At 48.1% G+C, this 12,985-nt stretch overlaps 1 protein-coding gene across 2 annotated transcripts in view; it reads left to right on the top strand.

The window, feature by feature from the left end:
- The window catches only part of Rtgef (Rho-type guanine nucleotide exchange factor), a 64,549-nt gene that overhangs the window by 31,735 nt on the left and 19,829 nt on the right, over positions 1–12,985 (top strand). The window contains exons 1-3 of one of the 2 annotated variants that reach the window (XM_077700044.1): positions 11,118–11,308; positions 11,883–12,018; positions 12,358–12,484. In XM_077700044.1, coding sequence (XP_077556170.1) covers positions 11,950–12,018; positions 12,358–12,484 — 196 coding nt within the window. In that variant the 5' untranslated portion in view covers positions 11,118–11,308; positions 11,883–11,949. Of the gene's footprint in view, positions 1–11,117; positions 11,309–11,882; positions 12,019–12,357; positions 12,485–12,985 lie in introns of those variants that run through there. The other variant, XM_077700046.1, reaches the window with a different exon arrangement.

Here is a 12,985-nt window from a genome sequence, read left to right as displayed (position 1 = left end):
AAATTGTGTATGAGAGGCCAGTGCTTAAAGGAGTACTGACACGAAATTTTTATGTTACGTTTTTTTCGCTGCTATGCATGCCTACCAGCCCACTAATCATAGAATGACAGATTAGACGGTCGAGCGCAGCGTAAACATTCATTTACGGCGTCGTTTATTCGTGCAGTTTCGGTTTCGACAAAAAAACGCCGAGCGGCCGCCATGACAGCATGTATGACATGGCGTCACCATTCTTGCCGTATCGCTGCCTCTCTGGAAGCGCGCGCGAGCGAGCGCACGCGCGCGCCCAAACCGGCCGAGGTCTTCGCCGTCCCCACAGGCCCGGGCAGCATGACGTCAGTCCAAAAACCATGACGTGTACACACGCCCGAGCAGCTCGCGCCAACCACAGTCAGCGCGTCGGCTTCGTCACGGGAGCTCTGACGTCGGCAGTTTGGGGCACATAGCAGATGATGTCACGTCGGCCCGCTCTGGGCTTTCTCGTGCGGGCGAAGATTAAAATGGATTTTAAATATGTTTCGCTGAACGGTTGCTGTTGAAACTTGCTGGGAGATATCTCCTGATAAAAAGGAAGCGTTTTACATAGTTATCTCAGCTTTGAAATTTCGTGTCAGTACTCCTTTAAGTTGTCAATAATGACATATAACGACCCTCAGGTTTAAACAATTTACAATGTTCTTCAGACATTACTTCATTATTCGCGTGCCTGACCCTTTCTTATACCGAAACGTGAGCGCGCCGAAACGTCCGCGTACTTACATGTCCGTGTACCGAAAAGACTACCGAACCGACCTGTGTCGCGAAAAAGACCGGAGCCGAGCTCGGGGCCTGTTTTATGTGGCTTCTTATGTCCGGTCAAGCTGTGCACCTACGACTTTTGGTCAAAGATGTATTCTCATAAACCTCGGGAAAACAAGAAAGAGGAGTAGGAATAACTATTTTAATTGAAATGGAATCGAAGGTTGTCAACCATAACGTGAGGGGCCCCCGAATCCTCTACGCCTGTCGCGGGTTAGTCAGCTCCGGTGTGAGGGTGAGGTTGAAGCTCCTACCTTCAACTTTCAATGCGGGCAGCTACCACACTCAATAACTTTTTGATATGGTCGAGCGGGGCCCCTGACAGCTGTGGGCCCGGGGCTGCAGCCCCCGCAGCCCCCACCTTAATCCGGCCCTGCTGGCAGCCCCTGGAAACGCCACGTATCTCAGTCCGCAAATTCAGAATGAAATTCTAGGGGCGTGTGCAACGCTGGTGCAGGAAAACATCGTTACCCGAGAGAGAGAGAGAGAGAGAATAGTCTTTAATGATACTGGTGAGGTTAGCCTGGCCAAGGCGCCTAGCTTGCTACACCAGATGTATAAAAAAAATGAAATCGATGAAGAGGTGATGATAATGACTGTGATGAAGATGACGCGCTCATTAAGAGAGTCCTGTTTAAAAAGTCTGATCAAGTCCTGTGCTTCGCAGGAAAGACAGTAGAGCTTTTGTCGTTTGAGATGCTCGTTTAGACACTGCCAAGGGCTTCGCCCTTCTTGCCGATGAAACAACAGATATTTCAGGTAAGCAAGATCAGTGCAATAGCTTGACTAAACGTTTGTGCATGTGCACTTTTACGTAAATAGCAGACAGTTTGAACCGGTTTACTCAAAGTTCTACGCCATGCTTAATTACCGGCAGGATCACTTACTACACTACCATTATTATAAGCGATTGATAGCTGGGCTTAAGCATAAAAAATGTTATTTTTTCTAAATTGGCTCTGATGCATTGTTTTATCTAACTTGATTTTTACAGGCATCGAGCAAATGTCAGTTTGCGTAAGGTACCTTTGGGGCGGTACTTTGCGCGAAGACTTTCTGGCCTTCACGGAAGTTACGGACCTCACCGGGCAAGGCCTCGCCTCCGCGCTACTGAAACTGCTCAAGGACACAGGCTTGAACACTTCGTACATGTGTGGGCAGGGGGCCGTTTCAGTGGTGTTCAGGCAATCATCCAGAGTGACGTTCCTGCGGCTCTGTATGTGCACTGCGCCAGCCATTCCCTGAATCTTGCACTGTGTAGTTCATGTAGTGTTCCAGAAATTCGCAATGCATTCGGTGCAATTCAGGAGGTGTGCTCATTCTTTAGGAAGTCGGGGGTCCGGTCAAGGCTGCTGAGAGAGAAAAGTGAAAACGGTGACCTGACTAAAAAAAGGCTTCACTGCTTGTGTGAGACACGTTGGGTGGAGCGCCACGAGGCTGTCCAGACATTCTTGGAGCTTTTTGGCGTAGTCGTTTCGGCACTTGAAGACATTGCAGAAGCTGCCGTCGAAGCTTCGCCGAAAGCGCATCAGTTGCTCGCTTGCGTGCTGACACCCACGTTCATCGTAAGCGTCACTATCGCAGCAAAAGCACTGTCGCTCACTCTCGCACTTTCAAGACAGCTTCAAACGGCCTCTTCCGACCTAGTTGTCGCTCTTGATTTAATCGACCATGTACAGGCTGCGGTGAGCGAGATGCGCAACTCTGGCTTTCCCGGGATATTTGAAGCCGCCCTATCAATGGCCGAAGGAGTGGCAGTGGAAATGCAAATGCCGCGTGTCGCCGCTCGACAGCGTAACCGCTCTAACGTCCATGCCACAAGCGTCGAAGAGTATTTTAGAATTGCAGTCTTCCTGCCGTTCATGGATCATCTTGGAACGCAGTTGGATGTGCGCTTCGTAAACCACCGGCGTACTTTACGGTCGCTATCATCGCTGCTCCCTCAGAACATCCGTCAGGCCGAGTCTGCACCTAAGGCTGAAGAATTTTCGGCTTTGTACTCGAGCTTCGTGTCAGTCGGGGAGCTTGAAGGAGAACTACTTGTGTGGGCTGCGAAATGCAGGAACGAGAGGCATGAAGAGGCCACATCAGCACTGCAGGCAGTTGCTCTTTGTCCAGTGGCTATGTTTCCGAATGTGCATCGGCTGCTGCAGATACTTGCAACTTTCCCGGTAACAACAGCAGAGGCAGAACGTTCTTTCTCCAGAGCGTCCACAACTAACGACCGCTTGCTCGGACTCGCCCTTCTGAATGTGCACCGCGATATCGCAGTCTCTCCAGAGGACTTAGTCGGGAACGCAGGCGCCTGCAGATAATTGATCTGCATAGACCGAAGGTGATCGCTTTACTGCGAGCCCACAGGCAGCTCTCCAAACTAGTCTATTTGCAGGAGCAGGCTAATGGAAACCTAAATTATCGTGCTAGCATTTTCTATGTTGGACACCACGACGTTTTCATGAAACAAATGTACATAACGAATTTCCTTATTTAAATGTAGGTGTTTTCTTATGTGTCTCCTTTTGTGTAGGTGTTTCCTTATTTAAATGTAGGTTTGCAGACTCTTTTTTTGATCATGCTCTTTAGGCACGCGACATAGAAAGCAATTTGAGCACCCCGGATCAGGCGTTGCAGCACACAGTGTGAATAAGTGCATACTGTCAATAATTATATACTTTTGTTTATAACTAACCGACCCTCCCTGCATTTATTTGAACTACATATCTGCCTTTCTGTAATTATTGTATATCTGGTATTTCACTCTTGCATTGTGCTTGTATTCTTGTTCTCTTAGTTGAAATCAGCAGTATTCAAAATAAACTAAAATTAATCCCCTCACCTTGACTTTGTCGGCTTCACTTGTAAGCATATCTGGTTTGCCTCTTCGGGCACCTGCTTACTATGCACACTTTTTGAGTTATTTTGGTGTTTTTTGGTTATGGCTAGGGGCGTGCCTGCATGTTCACTGGTTTTGTCAAGATGCTGTCTCTTGCAGCCTAACATGAGCGTCGTTGACCGATTCTCGTCAGTTGGGTTTGTCGTCATCTTTTGTTACTTTCCTTGCTTGATCTGTTTCAAGTGGCACACGTTGGGCGGCACGCGAGCGACGAGGCGATTAGGTAGAGTGCCTCTACGCGCTCTGACGACAGGGATGTATATTGCAATGCTTTGGGGCGGAGATTGCGTGCGCCTCCCCGGGCACGCACTCTTTTTCTTCCAAGAAAGTGCAAAAACGTCCGATGAGAGTACGACTGCTCGTGTATGTATGGTTGTGTGCGCTGTTTTTTTTATTCCTTGCTGTTGTTAGGATCAGCCTGTCTACGCCCCTCTGCAGGGCAAGGGCCTCTCCAGACATGGATCTCTAATTACTAACTGCGACCCCAATTAAACCCTGTAAACTGACAGGTGCTTATACGCACGCGCACACACACACAAATATATATATATATATATATATATATATATATATATATATATATATATTGAATTAGTGCGGAGGCACCATTGTTGTATATGCACAACCCCCCCCCCCCCCCGAACTAAATTTCTGGCTACGCCACTGTTGACATCAATAATAATAATAATAATAATAATAATAATAATCAATCAATCAATCAATCAATCAATCATGTTTATTTACGTGCCCAGGAACAGCCAGAGGCCTGAGTGCTGGCGCACGGATAGTTACATGAAAACAAAATACAAGAAACATATTGGAAGAAACAAACAAGCGACAAGAAACACAAATTGAAGTAGCGAAAATTAGAGAAATAAAGTACAGGCGGAGCCTGGGTACAGGTAAAAAAGAAAAAGAAGATGCCTTTGTGGCTCAGCTTATTGTAATGAATACACAACAAGCAGAGAACAAAGTTTAACAGTAAGACGACAAAAACAATGACAAGAGTATAGAGACAAATGATAAGACAAGCATGATAAGTAAACAGTTTCAAAAACAGGCAACTATATTGGTTAAACAGAACCACAGAGAAACCAAATAATAATAATAATAATAATAATAATAATAATAGTTTACCATATCTAACTGGCGACCTGCTGCCAAAATGTGGACACAAGGGCGGGCATAGTTCCGCCACCCCGGCCGGGAATGGCGCCAATTAGTGTCACTAAATAATAGTTTCATACTAATTAGTATGGAACTTTATGGTGCCAATGACCTCAACCTCACTTGCGCAGCAGTGTTCATGGGTCGCGAAGCGGCGCCGTCTCCTGACTCGCTCGGCTTTAAACATTAAATCGCGCAATTTAATCTTTTATACTTTGGTTATCCAAACGTGAAAATTTCGGTCTGTCCGTCTGTCTGTGCCTCGAATCGGCCGACTGGCCAAGAAACTCGTGAAGGAACAGCCAAAGCGGCTATAAAATACTAAAACTGCTGTCATGGCTCATACATGTCCCCATTATTAAGCACAAAAAAATCTCAGGCATAGTTCAGGCAAGATTTAACTGAGAGCAGCAGCGTTCTTTTAATTAGGAGCCGACGTTTGATTGGTTTTAAGGCGTTGGCGTTAGATCTTTACGTTTCAAGCAAGCGAGTGACGTACGAAACATCGGAGGGGGGGGGGGGGGGTACAAAAATGATGCTGGGGCAGGTGCGTGCGCGGGCCGGGAAAGGGAGAGACCGCAGTGCGGGAGGAAGGGTCGCAGAGGGCTCTTTGAAAAGGGCGACGCAGCGCGCGCCGGGAAAGGGAAACAGCTGCGTCGTAAGAGGGCCCGGTGAAAGTATACCGATGGAACGAACAGGAAGGTCCTGGTGATGGCGAGCGCGTGGAACAAGCTTTGCCCGGATGCTGTGCCCAGGGGGCTCGTCAAGTGGTGGCAAGCGCGACCGCAGGGTTCAACAGAACGTTCGACAGCTCGAGCCAAGTAGGCTTTACATTTCCCGTATTTCTTTTTGCATTTCCAGACTGGCCCGTTGTAATAATTGCGTGTTTGGCTATCGATATACAGTTGTCCCTCGGATATCTCGAAATATCGGTTCAGTCAAAACTTTTTTCTCGCCGTGCGTTTACCTCCCACAGGCGCTATATGTATTTGCCGCCCTTTATCTCGAAACGTTTTTTGGGTGACCACGAATATCTTGAAATGTTGGCAAAGTCCTCGCAGGCCGCTTATAAGGTCTCTGTTCGAACGCGTAGCTCCCACGACGCGCTGAACACGATTGTAAACGGCAAATTTATGCGGAGTACGCGCTGTACAAGGCCGATATGACCCCGTCACCGAAATGCTTTCCGATGCCAATGTCGCTGAGATAGCTGTGGAAGATACAATTGTTCATACGGACGACGAGGAGCGTCCAAAAGCATAGAGTTTCATACAAGTTATTGTATGAAACTTTATGTCGAGAAGTCCTCGAGATTGCTGAATTGAGAAGTTCGAGCACTTTTCTGGGACCGGGTACGAACGCACAACAGACGAGCATCACGCGGTCTTTCTTCCGCAATGATAAAAAGTAGTTTTTCCTGCGAAATATTTTGACTTTATCACAAAAGCTCCCCTGTACAGTGGAGCTTAAATTTCGTTACTTGCACTAGCTTTTCTTTGAATGACTTGGCCACAAATTTGCGGCATTAATCGCTTAACCCAAAACTCCGTCGTTTATCTCGAAATTTCCAGCGGATTTTACGACTTCGAGTTAATGAGGGATTACTGTGATTTCATAGATATAGGTCAAGAACCCCGGCATTTCGGTTATCATCACGTTAACCATTGAATAAAGTGGTTATTAAAAAATTCACGGCTGGTTTATGGTCAACTGGGCGTTGCTGGTTAACTGGGTGCAGCTGGGACTAGCAGCGCCCAGGTGGTGGTTGTGGAGCATCATTTATTCAAGTGAAAGAAGTTCGCGCTTGAAAGCAGGAGAAGCCCTCAGTCCAGGGCCCCAGCGGCGGCTGCGGCCCTGCGTGCCCGGTCCACCAACTGTAGCTGGTGCTCAGGGTCCGAACTGCACAGCGCGGCCTCCCACTGCTCGAGTGTGGGGGTGCGAATAATGGGGGCTGCTGGTGTGTTCTGCCAAGCCCACGTGGTGTGGTACAGGATTGGGTGTTCGCTGCAGTGTGGGCATGTTGGTGGATATATTGTGGGGTGTATGATGTGCAGGCAGCTAAGGTACAGCCAGGCTACAGCCTCCTCTCGGGTGAGCTTCTGGTGCGGTGGTGGGTAGGCACATCTGGCAAGGCGGTGGTGTTGCAGAAGTGCGCGGTACTGCTACTGGATAGGCTCTGAGTCACGGAGCGACTGTTGCGGTGCCCGAAGTGTGCATGGTCAGGCTGTAGCGTGTGCTCGCCCGTTTCCGTCGAGCTCTGCGTGACCTGGCGTCCATATTAGTACAGCTGGGTTTAGGGTGTCCTTGTGCTTTTTTAGTAGTCGGAGGGCGCATATTGAGATCCGACCGTTGCCGTAGTTTCTGCATGCCTGCTGGCAGTCTGTAATTATGTGAAGTGGTTTATTAGAAGGTGGAGACGTCATCGCAAATACGATGGCCGTTTCTTCGGCTTCAACGATGTTTTCGGTTTTAACGGTCGCAGTGCGAACGACATCGCCTCAGCCGTCAATGACATACTGCTGTGGCTGGATGGGATGCGTAGTGGGCCGCGTCCGCGAATCACCCATGCGGATGGTCAGAGTACTTCCCTCGCAGGAATTGTACTCGTGCTTGTCTGCGCTGTGCGTGATGCTCAGGATGCATGTTACGCGGGAGCGGAGCAACCCTGATGAGCGTGCGGATGTCCTGAAGCACAGTTTCCGGACGAGGGGGGCTGGCATCCGCTATCTGGTAGCCTAGCTGCCTCAGCACCGTGCAACCGGTCGAAGTTTGCCTGAGCCGCTCTAGTTGGCTGACAAGGTGAGCATCAATGATCTCCCGCACCTTGTTGTGCACCCCCAGCACTTCCAGCTTGCTAGTGGCGGTGTGATGAGGAAGCCCTAGCGCTTGCTTGTACTCACACACTAAACTTTTTTTACACCCTTTTAGCCAAAAAGGGAGTAGCATAAGTGGAAAAAGGGTGTTGGGAAGCCTTCACACCCTTTTTCTGGAATCTCAACACCCCTTTCCTAACTCTACACCCTTTTTGTGTGAAAAAAAGGGTGTTGATCAACTTCAACACCCTTGATTTTTCTTAGGGTGTTGGAAGGGTATGGAAGAGGTGTTCAGCTGTTCATTGAATAACGCCATGCTTGGATGCATAATAGCACTGTAAAGAAGAATACATCCCCTCATATACTCCTCTACAAGAAATTTTCAAACGCAAAAAAAATAGCTCGTATGCAATGATCGCTCGTTTCCATATGCGGTGCACCTTATGTCCCAAGTTTAGCGTTGGCACGTTAAGCACCAATTTGAAGCTTCAAAATCAAAAAGACTATATTCGTGTGGCGAAAAGGGTGTTTACGACTGCAACACACTTGGCTTTCTGTGGGGTGTTGAAGCGGTGTGAAATAGGTGTTTATTTGCAAAAAAAAAAGAACAGCGGGGCTGGGAGTCGACCTACATAGTTTCTTCCGGTGTTGCTAAGTTTTGTTACGTTTGCTAAGCTTTGCAGTGTTCTTGCTAAGCTAGGATGACCGCTGAGGGGTGAGGTCAAGTTTAACCGGATTTTACAAGAGTGTTGAGCAACCTTACACCCTTTTTTAGGGTGTTCACACGAACACCCCTTTTTTCATCCGAACACCATTTTTTCGCAAAAACACCTTTTAAAGTGTTCGCCATGGGACAAGATTCTTACTCCCTTTTCGGCCAAAAAGGGTGTAAGAAAGTTTAGTGTCCACTAAACTTTCTTACTTCTTTTTTGCACAGTCTTTTAACACGAAAGTGTTTTATGCCCGGCCACACAAATATTTTGGTGACGTGATATCCGTCACGGAAGTGACGTCGCCAGAAAAATTGCCATTGACGCGGCGAAGCCCGGTTTCGATCCCACGACTATTCTAGGCACTCTACCACGACTCTCTGGCCGCAACGGGAGGTGTGTGGCGCTGTTCCCACTGTGCTACGAACCGAGACGTGAGCATATGCTATGAACGCGCCTTATGTCCTTCCCTATGACTCATTCAGATGGTGCGCGCCGTCTAGAAGAGGCGAAGCGAAGTAGCGCATCATGACGCGAATGAGCGCCGACAGTTGGCGCCTTCGTGTACGGAGACGCGCATGAATTGAGGCACCCTCCCCTGTTTTTTGTTTCTTGCGTGTCGGTGTCACTTCGCCTGGCGGGGTCACACTCGCGAACCCTTCGCACAAGAAGGAAATTCCTTTAACATTCAACCGCACCTGTGAAGGCCCCTTTCACTTTCGCGTTTTGCCGATTCCTATGAAAGAGGGATCAACCAAATTTTTTTTTTGCTTTTGAATATTTCTTACGAGTAGAGGAGTGTATGAGGGGCTGTCTTGTTCTTTACAGTGCAACAGCTGAACACCTTTTCCGCACCCTTTCAATACCCTAAGAAAAACCAAGGGTGTTGAAGTTGATCAACACCCTTTTTTTTACACAAAAAGGGTGTAGAGCTAGGAAAAGGGTGTTGAGATTCAAGGAAAGGGGTGTGCTCCCAATACCATTTTTTCCACTTATGCTACACCCTTTTTGTCCAAAAAGGGTGTAAAAAAGTTTAGTGTGTACGCCTTCCGCAGGAGTAAGTCAAGTTGGCCCATTTCCCTCGGTTTCAGGGGGGAGGTAAGGCGTAGAGTACACTACGCGGCTGACAATCAGTGCGTGCACCAACTCGATGACATCATCCTCTTTCATACCCTGGTGCCTGTTTGTGACTCGACTTACCATACGCATGATTTGCAAGGCAGTGTGGTTGAGGCGCTGGATGGTTAGCGTTCCTCCTCCGTCTTGCTGGATGTAAAGTCCCAGTATCCGGGTGGTTGGGACTACAGGGATGTCGCTACCCTGGAGCTTTATTTGTATTGTGGTGGGTTCCAGGGGCTTGCCGCGTGGCTCGCGCCTCCAAAATGATGAGCTCCGACTTCTCCGGGGAGCATTCAAGACAGCGCATACTGCAGGCGTACTGTTGGACTGCGTCAGCGGCATATGCTGGAACGCATCCTGCATGTCGCCATAATTCTGACCCACCAGTAGTCCAAATCGTGATATCATCTGCGTAGAGTGCATGTATAATCCCCGGGATGGTGTTAAGTTGTTGTGTGAGCTTCATCATAGCTATATTAAATAATGTTGGAGAAAGCACCGCTCCCTTGTTGAGCATAGTCGGAAGGGCCGTTCGTAGTGGTGCAATGCCCACAGTCGCCGTGCGATCCGTGAGGAATGCCTGGATATACTGGAACAATCGTTTTCCACAGTTAGTGTCACGTAGGTCTTCGAGGATGGCGTCGTGGCTCACATTATCAAACGCTCCTTTCAAATTGAGAGCGAGGATAGCCCTGCTGGAGTGAGGATCGTGCGCCAAGACGTCTTCCTTTAGTTTAAGGAGGATGTCATGAGTTGACAGGTGGGGCCAGAAGCCGAACATTTTGTGCGGATAAATGTCTTGGGCGATGTATGGTTGTATAGGCGGGCGAGGATCACACGCTCAAAAAACTTCCCTGCGCACGACGTTAGCGATATGGGGCGCAATGCGTCCAGCTTCGCAGGTTTGCCTGGCTTCGGAATGAGCACCATTTCAGCGTGTTTCCATTGAGCCGGTATTCCATTGAGTACCTTGTTAGTGACCTTATCTTTACCCGGAGTGGCGTTGCGGGTCAAGGCTTGAAGTGCCTGCCAGACCTCATGTGTCGTTATTGGTTTGTCCAGCTCCGGGTTGGGACGGCCAGCGTACGTGCGAGGAGGCACGGGTGGTACAGGCGTGCCTCGTCGTCCCTGCCAGGATGAGAGTGTAGCAAGCGCTGGATTGCTTTCTGACTCTCCAGCATATACTCTGCGTGGGGTCCAGCAAGTGGCGGGCGAGCTTCCGTTTAGCCATAAAACAGCTGCGACTAACTGGGACCAGCTTGAAATTCAATATCAAGGATTGAAGCAAAACTATAAGATTATTATGAGAGCATGCCGTTAAATAATATTCTTTACTGCTCAAATTAAGTTACTGCCTTTAAAATAACCAATGCCCTGGTACGTTAACGTGACACAGAGTTCGAGCCCGTTTGTCCCGGGTGTTTTGCCAGTCTCGCTCAAGTTAGCTGACGCTTTTTGTAATTTGTCTTCAAAAATGAAAAAGCAAAAAATAATAATAGAAAAAAAGTAACAGACAACCAAAAATGAGTGCTTCAGAATCTACTCCTGAAGATAAGCCGCGGTTCCTTCATCCTGCAGTTCCTGCCTCCATGACGGCCACTATTTTTAGCGGGAGCATCGAGTTGTGGACATCACCATGTGTAGATTATGGCCGTGATGGTTGCGCGCTGCAGGTTTCGTGCTGTGTTTTGTGTTTTCGTCGTGTACTGCGAAGTGTCCGAATCTTGACCAATGTTTATTGTTATGACAGTTCATTGGAATGCGCTGCGTACCTGAGGATTGAGCCGCAAGCACCGATCTCTTGAAATGTGAGAGCCGCTCATCCCTTGTTTACTCGAGCGCGTCGGACGTCTGTTCACGGCGCTCCGAGAAATTTTGTTGCGACGATATTGACAAACAGCAGTATTTGTCATCGTGTATTTCACTGCGAAATTCTGGCCTGCGTGGGGGTGCTTCCAACCTGCAAGGCGGAGTTTGTCGGCGAGGCTGAGAGAGAGCTGTCCGGTTCGCGGGCCGTGAGTTACGCATCGGTGTATGTTTGCCCAATGTGGTTTTGGCTCTTGTGTAACGGCGTTTTTTCTTGTATGGCGCAGACGTTAAGAGCGATAAGAAAATCGGCAGAGTGCGGCTTGTGTTTTGAATTGGTTGCCAGCCTGCGTCGCATTCTTTGCATACTTGAGACGATCACAAACACCTATTGTAGAGACGGCACACAAGTGTTTTGCGACAGCTCGATCGCTTCTTGCTGATTTTCTTTGTCTTTTACCTTTCCTAAATGTGAACTAGCAGCTCTATGCTCGAAAAGAAAATTCGGACAGGCAATGTCAATCTATTCCAAGTGAACTTAATTTGATGATCGGAATTTTTAATATCCATGTGCAGCGTTCATTGCCGGCTAAGTGTGGAGTGAACACGTCGTCGCCGACTGTCATGAGCTGCAGCGTCTGACATGGCTTCAGAGGTTCCGCCAAGACTTGTCCGGGCAATCCACAATTTCAAGGGTAAAAACAACGATGAGGTAAGAATCAGGGCATTTCTATTGCTCCATTTGTGCCGTGTGTGCCGTGCAACAGCGAGAAGTGACGAATATTAAGGGGAAAAAGGAAAGCCGTATATTCTTTATTTGCAATTTTTATAGTACTGAAGTCTAGGAGGAGTAGAAGACGATCGCGAGCAGGAGCATATTTGATTTGCTAGGTTTCTTTTTCCCCCTTCTGGTCCTGCCCCCCTTCCCAAAGTTATATGTTCCAGTAGGGTGGTAGGTTCTGTGCAGCAAAGAAAACTGCAGATAGTGTTGTCATTTGTATGTGCAATCAAGTACACCAAGTGATGGGCGTGTGCACCTACTCATTTGCAGCTGTGCTTCAAGAAAGGCGATATCCTGACAGTAACGCAAGCGTTGGATGGGGGCTGGTGGGAAGGCACGCTTCAAGGCAACACGGGCTGGTTCCCGAGTAACTATGTTAAAGACCACAAGTTGCAGGGTAGGTGTGGCTGTGTTCTGTGGCCTGCCATTGTCTTGCCCTTGAAAATTTCATCCTGATATTTTTCAGCTTTGTGTCGTATGCTATGAGGGCAAATTGGTGCTGCATTATTTCACACTGCCAATCAACTAGTTGCCACTCAAATTGTTGTCGTAAGATGCATGGCACGCATCTGTTGTTAATATAGGATTTCCTAGCAAAAAGTAATGTGGGCCTGTTAAAAAAAAGAAATATAAAGAAAAGCAGGAACCTTTTTTTTTTCACGTGATCTGTATTAGTTTATGAAATCGGAAGTTGGACAGAAGCCCGCCTGGTCGGGAGAACACATGACAAAAAATTTAATCTGGCACCGACCAAGAAAGTTTATAAAACAGAGGTGTTTCAGCTCCCATATGGGAGCCTTGTTCACAATGAAATAAGAGCTAAAGTGAGCTGGTTTATGTTGGCTTCAAGATGTGACACAGGCAACGTGCGTACACGTGTGGGAAATTGCCGTCATTG

The sequence above is a fragment of the Haemaphysalis longicornis genome, unplaced genomic scaffold (assembly GCF_048455015.1).
Source record: "Haemaphysalis longicornis isolate Haplotype H1 unplaced genomic scaffold, Haemaphysalis longicornis Haplotype H1 scaffold_2, whole genome shotgun sequence".
NCBI classification, from domain to species: domain Eukaryota; kingdom Metazoa; phylum Arthropoda; class Arachnida; order Ixodida; family Ixodidae; genus Haemaphysalis; species Haemaphysalis longicornis.
Note: the sequence above shows the minus strand (reverse complement) of the source record. Positions and strands in the feature narration are given on the sequence as shown.